The sequence below is a fragment of the Xiphophorus couchianus genome, chromosome 2 (assembly GCF_001444195.1).
Source record: "Xiphophorus couchianus chromosome 2, X_couchianus-1.0, whole genome shotgun sequence".
NCBI lineage: Eukaryota > Metazoa > Chordata > Actinopteri > Cyprinodontiformes > Poeciliidae > Xiphophorus > Xiphophorus couchianus.
The window spans coordinates 31,213,266-31,231,411 of NC_040229.1; the positions used below are offsets into that span (position 1 = coordinate 31,213,266).

General features: G+C 40.6%; 1 protein-coding gene across 2 annotated transcripts; it reads left to right on the forward strand.

Annotated features, from left to right (window-relative positions):
• The first annotated feature begins 1,317 nt into the window (after positions 1–1,317).
• Positions 1,318–16,207, forward strand: rfwd3 (ring finger and WD repeat domain 3). 2 transcript variants are annotated; one of them, XM_028028909.1, is made up of 13 exons: positions 1,318–1,513; positions 2,043–4,244; positions 4,332–4,591; positions 4,762–4,829; positions 7,387–7,584; positions 7,683–7,774; positions 9,471–9,585; positions 10,704–10,926; positions 12,176–12,326; positions 12,848–13,024; positions 13,178–13,392; positions 14,600–14,814; positions 15,003–16,207. In XM_028028909.1, exons 2-13 carry the CDS (start codon positions 3,862–3,864, stop codon positions 15,144–15,146), a joined length of 2,241 nt encoding a protein of 746 aa, XP_027884710.1. In that variant the 5' UTR covers positions 1,318–1,513; positions 2,043–3,861; the 3' UTR covers positions 15,147–16,207. The 2 variants fall into 2 exon arrangements, with proteins under 2 accessions (XP_027884710.1, XP_027884718.1); XM_028028917.1 differs by having other exon boundaries at positions 3,949–4,244.
• Positions 16,208–18,146: the final 1,939 nt, after the last annotated feature.

The window sequence follows — 18,146 nt, forward strand, 5'->3', positions numbered from 1 at the left end:
TAATTCTTTATCACCTGCTTTCTCCTTCCTTCCTTCCTTCCTTCCTGTCTTTGTACTCAGCCTGAAAGACACCTATCTCCTCCTGCTCTTTTCGTGGGATAATTAGACTTGCCACCTCACCTATCTTCTGCTCTTTGAGTGGTCAACCCAACCTGCTTCCTCTACCCCCATACTTTGTACTTGGTCTAAACCAGGGTTACCCTAGTGGTTTGAACGGCTTGCTACGTTAGCCTTTGTCTGTACTCAGCCAGAAAGTCACCTCTCTTTGCTCGTCGTCCTACGACTTGTCTCGGCATCAGTTGTTTGTACTGTTCTTGGTGAGTCTGAGAGACACCCCCTGCTGTTCTTTAGTGGTCTAAAACATGGCTGTCCTCGCCACGACTTGTCTCCTCAGCTCCCTTTGTCTGTGCTCGACCTGGAAGACACCTATGTCCTACTCTTTGGTGGGATAATTATCAGTAAATGTTCCTCATTTGTACATGCACTTCTTAAGAATACATGGCAGACAGTAAACAGGCCTAGGTGAGGCTACTTATATGTATCTTTCAGCTTCCCCTAAAATGAAAGTTTTTTACATTGCACAACCACGCCCCAAGAGTTGCTCCAACATGGGAAATTGTTTTGTTTTACCTTTAAAATTATCCACTACTTTTGTCTCTGAGTTATATGCTGTATGTTTCTTGGCCCTCATGATGCTTTCCCTCCACCCATTATCTTACACACTTTTCACTAACAAAATATAGTACACCTGTAGTTGCTGATAAGGGTTCCAATGCTAAAGCTTATAAATGATCAATGCAAAGCATCCGTATGCGTTAAAAAAACAAAAAAAACAATCACATAGTCAGATTAAGTAAAATATCATCAAACTCAAAGCAATCAAAAATATTATCTTCTCTAACAGGTAATTTCTCCTTTTCATTGAGCCTAAACTGTATGAACGGAATGATTGAAATATACTTTGAAAGTGAGGTGTGCTGTGGTATATTGTTTTGTGTCAGATTTTCAAAAAGGATTCCATTTTTAAATATATTGTGAAGATGAAACTATACAACAAATGTTGCTATATTGTCTGAATATAAAATGAAATAATTCCGTATTTCTTAAATGAACATAAAATTAAATCTTATTGAATTATTACATGGAAGTTCAACATTTGATCGATTCTCACGCTGACTCTTGTTACACAGTAACATACGCAGTATGAGATTTTTTTTTGGAGTCGTTTCAGTTCACCATCCCTACCAGTAGATGGCGGTAATGTGCACCTAGCGCTTTTTGGCAACCGGCAAATAAACCGAAGAAGAAGAAGAAGGAATTCTCTCTTACCGCTCCAGGGGCGGTGCTGAACGCGCGTGAGCCGGGAGATTCGACTCCTGACCCGAGTGTTTACTGTTGTATGAACCGCAAATAACTTACAAACCCACAAAAATGGAATCCTCTAAATTCAGCCTTTGCTAACCATGTGGTTACATAGTGGGAATATCCGGAGGTGGACCAAGTACTGTTAACTGTGAGTGTTTGTGTGTCTCCGACCGTTTTGCTTCTGCTTACAGCTACGCAACAACAGTCCATGCTAGCTAATTAGCTGAACAAACAAAGAGCAGCAATGTTTTAACAGTTCTATTATAATACTGCAGTACCGCGAGCTGTCGTAGATTCTGCCTGTGTTTAATATTATCGAGTGCGCAACATTTAAGGCAATGTTCGATGAAGGACTTTTATCATAACAAATCCTGGGTAGTTTCATCAAAAGTGTCTGGGAATATCAGGTAAAAACATACAGAAAGTGTTTAACTGTTGCACAATATGAAGTAGACGTGCCTGTTTAAAATGCAACGCAATGTTTCAGTATAGCCAACTGCTCTCTTTGCAGTTTGCAGGCCTCGGTATGACCGCGGTGTTTAGTTCAGAGCTTAGCCGCCAGCACAGCGACAGCAGCGTGGAGTTTTTACGAAGAGTGTTGGCCTTAGTGCAGTTTTGGTTACAATATACATATTTTACAATGCATCACGTAAAAGACGCTTTTCTTGTGTTTCCAGATGGTTCAGTTTCTGCAGCCTTTGTTTTAGCTGGGTGGTCACCAAACATCGTGGCGCTAACCTGACGGGACAGAAAACTTGTTAAACGTCTGGGGGGGGGGGGGAAACAACAAAAAACGATCCTTTGTTTCCTTTAAAATGCAATCAGAGCCGGTCACCAGAAATGCTTCATTTTGACACAGACCGTGGATCTACAATGTTGACAGGCTGAGAACGAAAATACTACTAGGTTTGAGCTGAAGGTTTCAGTGTTGGTCAATGAAAATATACATGTACATAAAAAAATATTTAATTAATCGAGGTTAAATATACACACAATGGCAATCATTGTTTGCTGTTCATTGTCAGTGATTCCCAAAAAAAGATGGGAATCATCTTAAACAAAAATGTGGAAATTTTTACAAATTTATTAAGAGAAAAAATATATACATATATATATATCACATGGTCACAACTCGTAGGTATTCAGACCCTTTGCTGTGACACTCATATTTAACTCACATGCTGTACATTTCTTCTGATCCTGCTTGAGATGGTTGTACTCCTTCACTGGAGTTCTGCTGTGTTTTAATTAAACTGATTGGACTTGGTTAGAAAAGGCACACACCTGTCTATATAGGACCTCACAGTTCATGTCAGAGCAAATGAGAATCATGAGGTGGAAGGAACTGCCCCAGGAGCTCAGAGGCACAATTGGGACAAGGAACAGCTCTGGCCATGGTTGCTAAAGAATTTTTGCAGCATTCAAGGTTCCTAAGAGCACAGTGGCCTCCATAATCCTTAGATGGATGAAGTTTGGGACGAGCAGAACTCTTCTAGACCTGGCCCTCCAGCCAAACTGAGCAATTAAGGGAGAAGTGCCCAAAGTTCACTGCAGTAGGGAGATGGGAGGAAATTCCACAAAGTCAACCATCACCGCATCCCTCCAGTAGTCGGCAGAGTGGCCGGATGGAAGCCTCTCCTCAGTTCCAACATCTGAAAGCCTTCATAGAGTTCTCCAAAAAACACAGGAAAGACTCCTAGACTGAGAAATAAGATTCTCTGGTGTGATTAACTTTTTGGTGTTAATTCTAAGCGCTGCGTGTGGAGAAAACCAGGCACTGCTCATCACCTGCCCAATACAATCCCAACAGTGAAACATGGTGGTGGCAGCATCATGCTATGGGATGCTTTCCAGCTGCAGGGACAGGACGACTGGTTGCAACTGAAGGAAAGATGAATGCGGCCTAGTACAGAGAGATGCTAGGCCAGAGAGCTCAGGTCCTCAGATTGGGCTGAAGGTTCACAACAAGACAACGACCCGAAGCCCACAGTTAGAATAACAAAGGCAGGGCTTCAGAACAACTCTGAGACCATTCCTGACTGGCCCAGCCAGAGCCCTGACCTAAACCCAACCGAGCATCTCTGGAGAAACCTGAAAAGGGCTCCACCAACGTTCACCATCCAACCTGACGGAACTGGAGAGGATCTGTTTTTCTTTTTCAATATATAAGTTATGCATGCAGCTTAAGTTTTCTATTCAACCTCTTTTGATTTGGAAACCTTGCACTCATCATTTATTTACTTGGGTAATGAAAACGTATGGTCTAAATCCAACCATTAAGTATGTGCTCAACTTTTTATAAGTGAGTTTGTTACATAGTTTAGATGCAGATAAATCAGGGGTGTTCAAAGTCGGTCCTGGAGAGCCAGCGTCCTGCTTGTTTTAGGTCTCTCGCTGGTTTAACGCACCTGGATCAAATGATGGCTCATTAGAGGCCTCAGGAGAACACCGACATGCTGAGAAGGTTGTTGGTACCACAAGGGAGAGAACTAAAACATGCAGGATGTCAGCCCACGAGGACCGACTTTGGGCACCCCTGCGATAAATGACCTGTCATCATTTCTGTTTTTCTACTCTGAGCAGATGGAGGCCATGGAGATAGACTCGCTTAGAGATAGATTCGGCTCTGCAGTTGCTGGTCCTGCGATTGTAATTGTTCGTGAGCCTGAGAGGGTCTATTCCACTGTAGTCACGACAGACTCTGGAAGCGGCATTGATATAGATGATGATGATGATGAAGATGATGATGCTGGAGCCCCGGAGGCGGTTCAGGCTCCTTTCAGGCTTCCTGCCACCTGGGCCTTCAGTCAGAGGGCCATAGATGGCGTCCCAGCTGTGCCTTCAGTAACCCAGGGGGAACCGATGCGGAGGTCACTCAGGTGGGAACCTTTCCCACCGTTCTTCTCCCAGCTGTTGTGCTTTGTCCAAAGCATCATTGCAGGGTTGACCTTGTGTTTGTGCTCCAGACAGGGTCTCAGGGTCCATTACCCCAGCCAGACGGCAGCACCTTCCAGAGGATTTCCAGACTTCCTGCTCCGAGCACCAGCTGCCAGTGTAACTCAGCCAGGGTCTGGCAGCACCACTGAGGAAAGTGAGTCCGAGTTTGAGGAGGAAGCGGAAGAAAGCACAGCTGCTGGGGCGGAGGCCTCACTACATTTACCTTCTGCCGCTCCTATTCCTAATGCTGCTACCGAGCAGTCTCAACCAGAAGCAGCAGCAGCGCCCAGTAAGACTGACAGAAATTCACCTTGATGGTGTTTGGTAGCATGTTGGTTGTTTTTGTTAAATGATGTGGTATTATTTCTGCTAATCAGTGTTTTAAATAACTTTTTATGATGTTGGGAGACTTCCTCTACGTCTAAGACTTTGTAAAATATTTGCTGACTTTGTTTGCAGGTCGTACTGAAGCTGTTTCAGCAGCAGCAAACGAGGCTGGGGGCGACGCTCAAATCCAGGACCTCCAGGTACTTGGTGGTTTAGCTTTCCTGTTAATGTCCAATATTTTGATCTAGTGTTTTTTCTTTCTTTCTTTTTGTTTAAAAATTTTGAAGATTAAGAAATCTAGGTATTGGTCGTCATTCCCATACAGGAGTCAAGTTTTATTTAATCCTCATAAAATGAAACTATTTATTTTCCCATTTTCTCTCTGTGCATGTGTGGGTTTTCTCCTTGTACTCTGACTTCCTCCCACTGTCCAAAAATATGACTTGTTAGTTAATTGGTCTCCAAATTCTCTCCGTGTGTTTGTATGACTTTGTCCTATTTGTTTCTGTGTTGACCAATAGAGATGGGCACTAGCCCCCCTCATATCCCTGCAGTGCGTTAGATATTGAATGTTCTCTAATGCAGAAAATTTCTGATCGTAATAGAAAAGATAACAAACAGGTGAAATATTTTTATAGGTATAATAAGAAATGTGAAATTGTAAAGTATGAATTGAGAAAATATTATATCCTTAAGGTAAAGGTAATTTTATTTACATAGCACATTTTCAAGGCAATACAAAGTGCTTTACAGGAAATTAAAGGATATACAAACAAAATAACAAACCAAACGAAAGAGCAAAAGAAGGAAAAGCTAATAATGTTGATCCAAAGTAAATAAACTAGATACTCCTATTCAGGGTTGGTAGATAAGTAGAAGTATCCTTCCTCTGGTCTAATTCCTTTTCTGGGTTGGAAGAATAGGAGTCTAAAAAGTAGTTGCTAAGGTAGTTTTTCTGGGTTTCAAGTTCTAATCCCTGTTCTGGGTTGCTAAATAAGTGTAAGTATCCTCTGGACTTCTGAGATGCTAGATAAGTATAAGTATTCTCTGGACTTTCTAAGTGCTCTAAATTTGTAAAAGTAATGAATACTCCTCAGTTTCTAAGTAATAATAAAAACTAAATGTTCCTGTTCTGGAAGAATTTTTTTCTGGATTCTAAGTTTGTTCCAATTCCTTTTCTGGGCTGTAATAATAGGAGTCTCTCTGCATCTAAATAGTGAGTAGCTACTCTACAGTTTCTAAAATATAAGCTAAAGAGTGACTAATAAACTAGAGTCTCTGGATTCCAAGTTTGTTCGAATTCCTTTTCTAGGTTAAAAGTGAGTACTCCACAGTTTCTAACAAAATAAAATAAAAAAGAGGAAAGGACACTTTAGGGCAAATAGCTACATTCAGACAAAACAAAGGGCAAAACAAAGACACGAGTGAAGGCGGTGACATCACAGGGCCATGAAACCACGTTGCTCAGCCTCCCAGCAGAAGTCCGATAAGATGTTGTTATCAAGGAATGTCCTTTTGAGCACTCAGCTCCACGGATAACAGGAGGTTGGAAAGAGCGTTATGATTACATATCTTCAAGGAGATTGGAAATATGCAGCGTTTCCAAGGCAACATGGGGAAAGCCAATTCAGATACAGAATGTCTTAGGTCGGGTAGATTATAAATTTCAATTTTCCCTAAAGTTTCTCCGATCCGTCTCAGTTCCCAATCATCCATATTAGTTGGTCGTTCCACTGACCCAAAACTAGCAACAAGATTGATTCCATCCCGCTAGTGAGCTTTGAGTCCTCAGCTGGGCTGCGAGTCTCAGCAAGACTCACATCCAACTTGCATCTCTGTCCACACCAACAGTCTGAGTGTTCGCTAGTTTGGCCAAGTCCATCACAAATTTATCGATGAGTCAGGTATCCGCAAGCTCCAAAAAGCAGAAATCCTGTTATGAATAAATCCAGGGTGTATCCCGCGGGGTGTGTCACCGCAGGACAAAAGGGCTCTCCTGTGCCCTCTTCTTCTCCTCGAGAAATTTTTTATCAATTGCATTGAGAGACCGGTTGACTAGATCTATAATTTGTAGATTTGGAGGATGTGCAAAAAAAAACAAAGGCTCCAAAAGTACAGAAAAAGACAGGACAAAAACAGAGCAAGCAGGGCAGAAAGCAAGAGAGGAAACAAAAGACATGACAAGGCATTTATCTGTAATGATGCGACTCTAAAGTCATTACTGACCTAACAAGGATTCTTAGCAGTGGAGGAGTCAGTAGAAACCTAATCCTCCATATGAGAGGAATTTTCTTTTTCACATAAAAAAAGCACAGAATTTCTTGTAGAAGAGTTATGTTGGTGTGCAATCAGAGTAGGCTTTAATTATTCTATTACTGACGCTATATGGTGATAGATTAGGATATTTTACCTGTCTGTAAAATGTCCAGAATAATAACAAATGTTAGTCAGTTGTGACCCATAATGATAACATGTATGATAATCTGTCTTATATGCATTTTGTTTGAAACTGATAGTAATGTATCTATTTTAATAATGCTTTAGTACTAACAGTAAGAACAGCTGTGAACTCTAATGGACTTTAAGAGACACCAGAGTTTCTTTTTTTAAAAAGTGTCTGCTGAACAAACGCCACCACTACGGAATACAACTATAGCATCAGATGTTTCACAGAAAGTCTACTGTCCGTAACCACACAACAGTTTTGACCCGCCTGCAGCATTGGACCTCCTCTAACTGTAACCATCTGTCCTCCAGCCGGCCCCTGCGGCCCAGTCTTCATCCCAGCCAAGCCGCAGTGGCGACAGCGAAGGCGAAACCTGCTCCATCTGCTTTGAGGTGTGGACCACAGCAGGCGAACACCGGCTCTCCGCTCTGCGCTGTGGACACCTCTTCGGCAACACGTGCATCAAGCGCTGGCTAAAGGCTCAGGGCTCTACTGCTAAATGTCCGCAGGTGAGCATAAACAGTCCCACTATGATGAAAATGTATTCTTTATGGGGGGGGTTTTCCCTCCTGTATTTAATATGTTTTTTTTTTTTGTTTGTTTTCAGTGCAACAAGAAAGCAAAGAATTCAGACATTGTGCTGCTGTACGCTCCGAAGCTGAGAGCCCTGGACAACTCTGAGCAGGAGAGCCTGAAGAGGTAGATGTTAGCGCTAAAACGATTAATCGTGATGAATTGAAATAATCAACTACTTTAGTATCGATTGATTGTTAAACGGGCAATACAGCCTCACAAAAGGCTATTTGCTGGAAAAAACAACTTTCAGAGCAGGAATTAAGCCAAAACTGTTCAAAATATTTGAATACATTCTGCCTTTAAGATAAACACATTTTTGTCTGTAATATATTTTAGCTAAAATTCCTCAAGTGGAAGTTTTAACTTCAGTCGGATCAGAATCACTAAAGGAATCTGATCCTTTAGTGATTTAGTGCTGTTATTGCATTTCAGACAATGCAACAATATTTATTTTCTTACATAAATGTATTTATTAATTTGTGTGTTTCATCTTTTAATGTAGTTCTAATATTATATAAAAATATTATGAAAAAGCTTTAAAATGTGACGCTTTGTTTTATTTGACAATCAATAATCGTCAGAACAATTGATAGAATAACTGATTGCTAAAATAATCGTTTGATGCAGCCCTAGTAGATACGAACCAATTTGCTTCCATGGTAACAGAAAGAACACGTCACACTAGAAACAAATGAAGGTCATAGTCGCCTCTTTCAAAAAGTATTTCAGTCCTACGGTCAGGAAGACGAGTCGCCTCTGATCTCCTTCTGGTCGTTCTGAAGTCACAAATGGAGACTGGATATCCCTCAGTTATAATTTATTATTTCGGGTTGCTCCAAATGCTATTATTTTTTCTTTAAAGCAGTAACAGTGGATAAACTTTTTTATTTTTTCTTCGAAGAGTTTCTGCGGCGATAGTGACTTGTATTTTTTGCGACAGTAGGCAGACAGGAAAGAGGGCGAGGAGAGGGGGGAGGACTTGCAGCAAAGGTCACTGGGACCGGGAGTCGAACCCGCGACGTCCACGTCGAGGACTAAGGCCTCCTGACGTGGGGCGTGCTAACCTCCTGCGCCACCACAGCACGCCGCAACAGTGCATAAACTTGGCATATCAATCAGTTTCCAGGATTTCTCGATTGCTTTGGTCTTCCTTTAGAAATATTTGCAAGGAATTTCCCAGACTTTTTCCTTTATTAAACTACTTCCAAAATCTATGTATAGAAGACAGAAGATGAGAAAATCAAGAACTAAAGTGGGAAAAAATAACAAATTGGACACAAAATATTTGTAATCTCCATTTTTGTTTCTTGCCATGTCAGTCACTTCACATTGAGGAAAGCTGAGGCAGTTTAGAAGTTAGAAGTCATGTAAACTGAATGTTTTGGATTATTTTTGCATAGGATTTGCAATAAACTCCCAAATATGCATTAGTGCAAGAAAATGCTGGGATTTGATTTTGCATAAATTTCAGGAATTGCAAAAAAAACTGGAGAGACTGAGCAATCCTGTAATTACATATTTCACCTTCTTTCTTTAATACGTTTTTATTCTTCCTACATGAAATGATCTGAGTCTTGTCTACGCTTTTACGTCAGACCGTCACCTGCATGCACAGACCGTCGGGTGGGCGGACGTCCAACCCACCACGTCGCGTTGGTACTTCCACAAAAAACAAGGAGACTGCAGAAAAGCTCATCCAGCTTTGAAGTGTAGTTTTTATTTAGCAGCCATCATTGTGTCTTTTGCCCGTTTCAGTTTTAGATTTGTCCCCCTCCATGTTGTGCTATGGTTCTGTAAAGCTCGGTGTGTTTGTATTCAGGTCTTTGGAGCAGGAGCAGTCTCTGAGGAGAAAAGCTGAACTGGAGTCGGCAGAATACAAACTCAAGCTTCAGGTTGTCACCAGCAAATTTGGACAGGCACAGCAAGAGCTGCAGGTAGTACTGCTATTAGCTGAAAATCACTTCACTCAATTATTGTGCAGATAATTGAAAACACCTCAAAATGTATCCTTTAATCAATCAGAAAAAAAGAGCAAGGAAGCAACATAAAATGTACAAGACCTAAGGCACAAACGCATAAACAAGAGACATCACCTGGTATTATTGTTTTATTACACACGTTATAGGAGCCCAGTGAGCTGGTTTCTCTGTTCTTCAACTTAGACTTGAATTGCCTCAAAGTTATAAGAGATGATTGTTTTATTGTTCCCGGTGACAAGAACAGAGTCTTAACTGGCTTTTGGCCCAGTTCATTTCTGACTCCATAATCCATCAGAGGGAGAATGGTTATAGGAAAAAAGGTGTTCGAAAGGTTAGTATATTGATTCAGTCAATACAGAATCAATAATGGGTCAGAAATGTTTGTTTCAAGGAGTTTTTCTTGCAGCAAGGAGAGAAATTCAAAAATACTTTATTAATCCCAAAGGGGAATGAAATGTTACAACTTGTATTCATTCAAAATTCTTCAGTTATAGTAATTTGTCATGGCTGGTTGCAGTCTGTATTACAGGAAAAAAAAGTTCATAGGTCAGAGCATCCTCTGACAGGAGTGATTCTGCTTTACACACACCTGTCTGTGTAAGGATGCATCTATGTGGTTTTGCAGCTTTGCAAAAAAAACAAACAAACTAGTAGACGACAATTCTCACCTCATACACAGGAAATGAACCTATGAGCTAAATTATGTGAATGCTGCAAATGTTGAGCAAAGTAAACTTTCCAGCAGTCAAACCTCATCCTGCTCAGCTAGACTCTGTAAACATAAGACAAAACAAACAATGTATGAGCAAATAACAAATGAAAAACAGAGTAATCAATAAATGTGAAATAATTAATATGACGAGTAAAAATAGATGATGTGTGAGTAGATAACAACAAGGAACCTTTTAATATGGTGTGAGAAACTCTTGTTTCTAAAAGAGAAACACAATTTATGTTTTAGCTTAGAAACCAGTTTGTCAAACATTCTGTAAAGAAGCAGCAGCCCAGTTTTTAGACTGTGTGTTTGGTAAAAACCTAACCAACTCTTTGCTTCTGTCTGCATGTTTTTGTAGGAGTTGAAGGCTTTGATGGCCCAAACTGGAAGAAGTTCAGCTCCATCCTCTTCCTCCATGCTCAGCCTGTCTCAGAGGGCGGACGGCTCCAGGGCAGCTCAGTACAGCTTCTCTAAGGCGGTACTGGTGTCTCAGACAGGCGGCTGCAGAGTTCTGTCCTTCTGTGAACCTCTGTCCTGCCTGCTGGCCTCACAGCCCTCCCCTCACTCTACACTAGTGCCTGGTAACCTGCATTCTTATTTCCATCTTGTGTTACCAGGAGTTATTTTTACAGAACTTGTTTTACTGCGTCTACTTCTTTTAGCGTTTTACTTCTCCAGGATCTTTGTCATCCTAAACAGATTAATTAGATATTTTTTATCTGCTGCAGTTCCTGTCTGAAGCCAATAATTCAGCTCTCAGACATTTATTATGATGCCACCTGTCAGTCATTCCAAATGACCAACCAATTTGTCCTTCACTGAAGTGAACCTGAGTTTATCTTTATGAATGCTCTGTGGTCAGAGAGATTTGTTGGAAAATAATCTGAAGAAATGCTGAAACGTTGTCAGTGGGAAATGTAAAAGATGAATAAATGCCTGTGGTCGACACCATGAAGAGCTGAATACTACAGTGATCGACGGTGTAGCTTTAACATGTTCAGCTGTATGAAGGTGTTAGTCATTATTACATCGTATGCTTAATGGTTAAATCAAAGATGAATGTGTCAAACTGAGTCCAAAACAATAATAATGTTCTGTGGCCACAAATGGACACAGTTTCTAAGTAAAGCAGTAACTTTTCAGGCATGTTACAAATATTCATATGAATAGTCTGACATACATGATGAAAATTGTTCACAAATCTACCATTAGTAAATTCTCAGCTGCTTTTGCAAGTGCAAAATGTGCACAGCAGAACTGTGACGCATAGATAAAAAGACAGAAAACATGATTGGTCAATCATTTGGAAGATTAAAATAATATAATAAACTAGATTACAAATATCCTCCAGCAATGCTGATTTTGAGCAACAGGACAACCAAATAATTCCATCATATATGTTGTGGTACTATGTCTGGAGCTCTGGGGTTAAAATGTGCTGCACATTATATTTGCTGCATGTTCCACAGATTGTGTAGGTGGAAGACGCAAAAACACACACACACAAAAAAAAACATGATTAAACTTTAATATTCTGCCATGTTATTTCACAAAGAAAATGTAATTTCAACAACCACCAAAGAAAAAAACCCCATCACATAACCAAAGGGATACTGAAGATGAAACAAATACGAAGAATCTTCATCTTCCTTCACCTTATTACCATGTTTGCCTATCAGAGGTTTGCTCTACTCTTGGATGGGTGTTGTGTTTATTGTCGGAGCCGTATGTCTTGTTTTAAGTTTGCCCATGGAGTCGACATTCAAAGCATTAGACCAGGACTGAGGAGTGACGTGGAAGTGAAGGTATTTTTCTGGTGTTTCTGTTCAGGTTGTGGGGTGAAGAAGGTGAGCTTGGTGAACATGAAAGCCAGTCAGTACGTTCCCATCCACAGCAAACAGATAAGAGGTCTGTCGTTCAGCAGAGAGAACAACAGCCTGCTGCTATCTGCTGCACTGGACAACACTGTTAAACTGACCAGGTAAGAACAAGCAGGGCGGTCTCTACGGTGCTATGCAATTAAGCAGTGGCAACCTCTCTAACAGATTTATCGGGATTAGCAAATGATTGACTGTGGCCTAAAAGGGATTTTGATTAAAGATGCTATGCAAAGCACTGAAGCTAAATTGGATGATTTCAGAATGTGTTGTTAATCTACTGTGAAAAAGTATCCAAGAGGAAGAGCGGAGTCTGAAATCTCCTGGTGTTACCATGGTTACATCAGGGTGTTTTGTTTTGGTCTGTGATGAGTTAAATGGATGACGTCAAATTCACCATCGGCTTTCCAGATGAGAGAACATGACACAGATTTAAAACTGACAGTCCAAAATCACAATTGCATGCAACTTGTGCAGCAGTACATTGTGTGGTAGAACGAGCACTTTGATATCATCCAAGTAGTGGACAATCCTGGGGCTCTAACTGAAGCAGGCTTCCTATATGAGCCAAAAGCGTCAGATAAATGCCTTCTCTTGTGTTTGTTCATAAACACTTGTTTTGTAGCTTGCTTACCAACACGGTGGTTCAGACTTATAAGACGGATAAGCCTGTGTGGAGCTGCTGCTGGTCTTTGGACAACAGCAACTACATCTACGCTGGTCTGAGCAACGGCTCCGTGCTCGTTTACGACACCAGGGACACCAGCACGCACATTCATGAGCTGCAACCTCTTCGCTCCAGGTAAAAACTCACTAAAAACACTTGACAAGCATTACAACTCTTTCTGTAGTGAGCGATATTTCTGATGGTTGAATAGAAATTGGCATCTGCACATTAGGACACAACTTACTGTCTCGTATTCGGTCTAACATCGAGGATATGTGGTGTTTGCAGGTGCCCAGTGGCGTCGTTGTGCTACGTCCCGCGCGTGGCGTCCAGCTCTTTCCCCTGCGGCGGGCTGATTGCTGGCTCACTTGAGGGTGCTTGTTTCTGGGAGCAGGAGAATGAGACCACCTACAGACCCCATATTCTGCCTTTGGAGAGTGGCGGCTGCACAGACATCCAGGTGGAGACTGAGAGCAGACACTGTCTGGTCACATACCGGCCTGGTAAGACCCGCGTTCACACTGTCATAATTAGCAGTAGCAACAGTGGACAGCTTGGATTGTGTTGTTAACGCTGCAGCAATCCAGCATGCTGAGCATCCATGCAGTGAAATCAGCAAGGAATGGTTCTCGTTTAACAGTAAGAAATCTGCAGCAGAACCAGAACCTGGCTCAGTGTTGGTGGCCGACTGCCATGACTGATAAGCATAAAAAGAAAACAGAGGCACTGATCCAGGAGCACTTTCTATCTTAATATTGCAGTATCTATACATACAGTATGCGTTTTTTATATATTTGTTAAAACTCTCATGTTGTGACTGTATGGTGTGAGACAGATAAACTGTGAATAAATTGAGTTCCTCTTCTTTCTTCCAGTGCTAACTAGACACATCCAATCAGAGCCAGGAGACCGGTCTTAGTGCTGTCAATCATGCTTATATACTCGCTACTCCTCCTCTCCCTGCCTCTCTTACACTACAGTTTCTTCCTCATAGCCAAGTCTGTTGTGAATGCTCAGGCATGGCCGCTGATGACTGCAGATGAACAGTTTTTGTTGAACAGTAAGATGTTTCCCCGCCATTAGCACATTGAGCTGCATGTACACAGTGTGATTGGCAGCGCTAAGACCCTTCTCCTGGCTCTGATTGGTTGTTTGTCACAGGAAGCGGTGCTTTTCTTCAGACGCCAGTAGTAGAACAGGGAGAAGGTTTAGGACCTCAGTTGTTTCACAAATTCTCTCTCACATCATACTTTCACGAGTTAGTGACTGTTATAACAAATGGGTTTAAAAAAACTTTTTTTTTTCTTAAAAGATACATCCTGCAGCTTAGAAGAAAAGTAAATCGTTTTTTGGCTGCAGTTGTAGCTCCTTTGGATGCTTCATGTAGGAGAGAAACACAGCTGAGCTGATAAGTTCTGAGGCAGACTTTCAAGGAAAGCTCATACAATAAAAGCTCAGTCATTCTCTACGACTAGAAGAGAGACGGAGTTAAAGAGGGTCATTTCATGTTGACAGGATGCATTAATACCCTGAAAGTAAAACAGTTTCAGTTCTTTGTTGAATTCACTTCAACTACAGTCAGCTCACTACAGAGCTGCATGCAGCCCTGCTCCTGCTCCAAACCTGGTTGTGGTGCTTTGAGCCTGAGAGTTACAGTATGTTTCTGAACCTCGGGGCTGTTTATGTCAGTAAATGTTGTCCATGCCGCAGGACGCTCCCATCAGACTGTACGATGCGTCCTGATGGCGCTGACTCGCGCGCCTCAGCTGGACTCCAGTCAGCTGCCCAGCTGTTCCTGCTCCCCTGTGCAGACATTCAACGCTGGGTCATCCTGCAAACTGCTGACCAAGAACACCATCTTCAGGCATCCAGAGGGCAGTGGGATGTTGGTATGTGCTGGGGACGAGGCCTCCAACTCCACCATGGTAGGTCCTGTGTACACTCAATTTCTGTTTTTTCTTTATCAGGCTATTTTAAGAAATATACATATTTCAGTTCAGCATTTTTGGATAAATGAGCTCAACTTGATTATAAATGAGTTGCACTGCAAAGCAACTGAACTTTGATCCATCTCATCTTCCTAATGCACTCTGTTTGCTCTGCCAATCCCCAGGTGTGGGATGCAGGAAGTGGCTCTCTGCTTCAGAAGCTTCCAGCTGACCTACCAGTGTTGGACATCAGCCCCTTTTCTGTGAATGGAGAGAACTTTCTGGCCTCTCTCACAGAGAAGATGGTGAAACTTTACAAATGGGAGTAAAAGGGGGGACAGCTTTGTTCCAGTTGCAGTCAGATCACAAGGAAAGTTAAAATGTTGGACATTATATGCTGCTAAATATTTCTTTTATCAGATTATTGGCTGAGTCGAGTCAGAACACCTTCCCTGTTCCTTTTTTTTCTTTTTCAGCTAAAATTTCAGATTTATGTTTGTGTGATAAGATTGTGTTTACATGTGTGAAAGCGGTGCACACTACCTCCACTGAGTCTCCTCCAGAGTTCTGTTGTAGCTCCTCAGCTACAGATACACTTGTGGATCACGTTCTTCTGTTCTGGTTCTGATGAAAGTGAAAGCTTTGAGAAAACATTTTGTCCTGCGGTTCTAGAAATTATGCCGATTACTGACAAACCCGTTAGCTACGTTACTGCTAAGCAACTAGCATCAAAATCAGAAACATGTCCATCACAGTTGACATCAACTTCTTCAACGTCTCTCCTTCAGTTGGTCTATCAGAAGTATAATGGCTGCTCTGATTATGACACCCACTGTTGGATTAGAAATATTATTTCATCTGCAGTTGCTTAATTATACTCATTATAAATTATGACTGCAGTTCACGTAAATTGAAAATGGGCACCAGATTTGGTCAATTTTAACAATACCTGTTCAGGTTTTTTAACCTGATATTAAACTTTGTCAGTTGATGTTCAGAGCCTCTCTAAAGCCAGAGATCTTGACGTTCACTCCATCATTTCAACAGAACCAAGACATAAAGACCTGGAGCTGGAGGTGTTGGCTCATAGTGCCACTTCAACATTCAAACCGGAAGAGGAAGAAAATCAGTCGAATGTCAAAATCCATTTTTCCCAGAAACTGTGATCACCGTCTTGATCGTTATCAACTCATTCCTACCTGGTTAACCTGAGAGTCTTTGCGAAGGTCTGCTGTTTTACACACATTCATCACACAGAAACTTCAAGTGCCAAAGGAATTCCACTCTTATAAATCAAACTTCTATTTTTAAGGAAAGTTATATGTATATTTCTTACCAGCTGTTTGTGTACAACTTAGGAGTTAATAAAAACTGCATTTTTTAATTTCAATTCTTTTTGTTATTCTGGTGTTCAGAATTGTCTGAGTTTGTGTTTTGTGAAGTCTGTTACAGGGTCTTTGACATCATTGCTGTCTAGACAATTTTTTCTTAATAAACATTTAAAATTCATGACTTACCCAGTGAGTAAGTCATAAGTTTGGTTATCATAAGACATTAAATATGGTAAGTCCCCTCTCCCTCTAAGCATGCAGTCCTAGAAGCAGTCCTTGGTTCAGACTATCTGCATTGGGAAACAAATCGTCCTCAAATTGAATATATATCTATGCATAACTTGGTATTATTTTACTGACACAAGAAATGTAATTTCAAGGACAAATGTCGGATTTATACAAAAATAAATTATGGAATTAATCACACAGAAAGATTTAACCAGAGGTGCATAAAGTGGGTATGCATTAAATGCGACGCATAGCAGCTGCACGCTATGTTTTCTAATATTTTAGGTATGTCAGACACAACTAAATATCTGCTGATCTTAATGAGTCTGAAGTGGTTCAGTGATCTTGCGGCTTATTACACTTGGAGCTCTTTTATTGCTTAAAGTAGATTAGAGTGTCATATTCCTCATTGAGTTTAACTGGCATTAACTGTCATTTAGATATGTTATCACATCATGGTGCATAAGCTGCTACTGGATGACTCGGTCAGTACAGTCCATCAGATCCACAGCTTAACTACTGGCTGTTGATCCTAGGAAATGTTTGATAAACCCCAACTTTACAGACATTTTCTCTTCTTTTATACCATTTCAATGTAATGGCTTGAGTTATTTAATTATTTAACTGGAAATCAGGTTTTTCTACATGTGTTTGCAGGAGATAAAACAAGCCGTTTATCTTATTATGGATAAAGCCATGTTGGAGGAAATTGCCACCGCTGGCACATTGATCAACTAAATTTGGTGTGTGTCATGTTCCCACTTCACCTCAGACATTTCATATATTAAATCGAGACACAATATGAGCTAAATGATATATTTAGCTCTTCTTCATTTTGAGCTAAAAAAAAAAATTAAATCAGGAAATTTTTTATATTTTTTTCCTCAATCATATCAGAATGTGGAACTTGATTCATTGTACATGAAGTGAAATATTTCTTATAATTTTGATCGTCATGGCTGTAGAATAATGAAACTCCAGAATTCAATGTCTTGGAAAATTGAAATATCTAAGAGCAAACAAAATGAATACTATAAAATTATGTTCATATCTAAGCATGTGGTTGGGCGCTTATACACGAATGATTGCATCACGTTTTTTTCTGTATCTGTTTATAGCAAAAGTCTGAAAACCTGATATGAGCAATAGACAAAAAAATATATAAATTAACAGTTCTCAATGGATTTGCCAAAAACATTACATTTACATACATCTGATAAACATTATCCATGCAGGCTGACTTTTGGGGGATTTTGTTTGATCTGGAAGAAGGCAAATTTATTAAAGTCTCTTAGTAAAGCTGTAATGCAATAATAGTAGCAGAAAACAGTCATTTAAATTTGTAGAGTAGGAAACCTTCCATCTATTCATCTCAAGCGCTCCCTCCGCCCCCATCTTGTTCTGAGTTAAGAGTTTGGAGGATCGGACAAATACAAGCGTTTGATAAAATTCAGCATTTTTAGAATCCGTCGAGTCAATCTGCTGATGGGGATTTCTGAGCGTTTATAAAAAGTCAAACATGTATTTATTATATAAAATTTACATAGAACATAGGGTGCCTTTGGTGACGTTTTTTTTCTTTTCGAAAAAGCAAACGTAATACAATTAACGTCCGAATTTCTGTATATATTTTTGGTTTACTTAGAGCAAATGTTAAGAAAAAGTTTTCGGAACTCAAGGAAGCTTCACGAAAAAATAACTGGACTCATGAATAATTCAGAAAGAAACCCGTCGACGCCTTTATTCCCAGTTCCAAACTCTCCGAGCGTC

Bases quoted from the DNA above. Each gene is read 5' to 3' on its own strand.
- rfwd3 (XM_028028909.1), top strand. From the start codon at position 3,862: ATGCAGGATGTCAGCCCACGAGGACCGACTTTGGGCACCCCTGCGATA. The intron at 4,245-4,331 runs GTGGGAACCTTT...TTTGTGCTCCAG, and splicing joins CCGATGCGGAGGTCACTCAG to ACAGGGTCTCAGGGTCCATT. The intron at 13,393-14,599 runs GTAAGACCCGCG...TCCATGCCGCAG, and splicing joins TCTGGTCACATACCGGCCTG to GACGCTCCCATCAGACTGTA.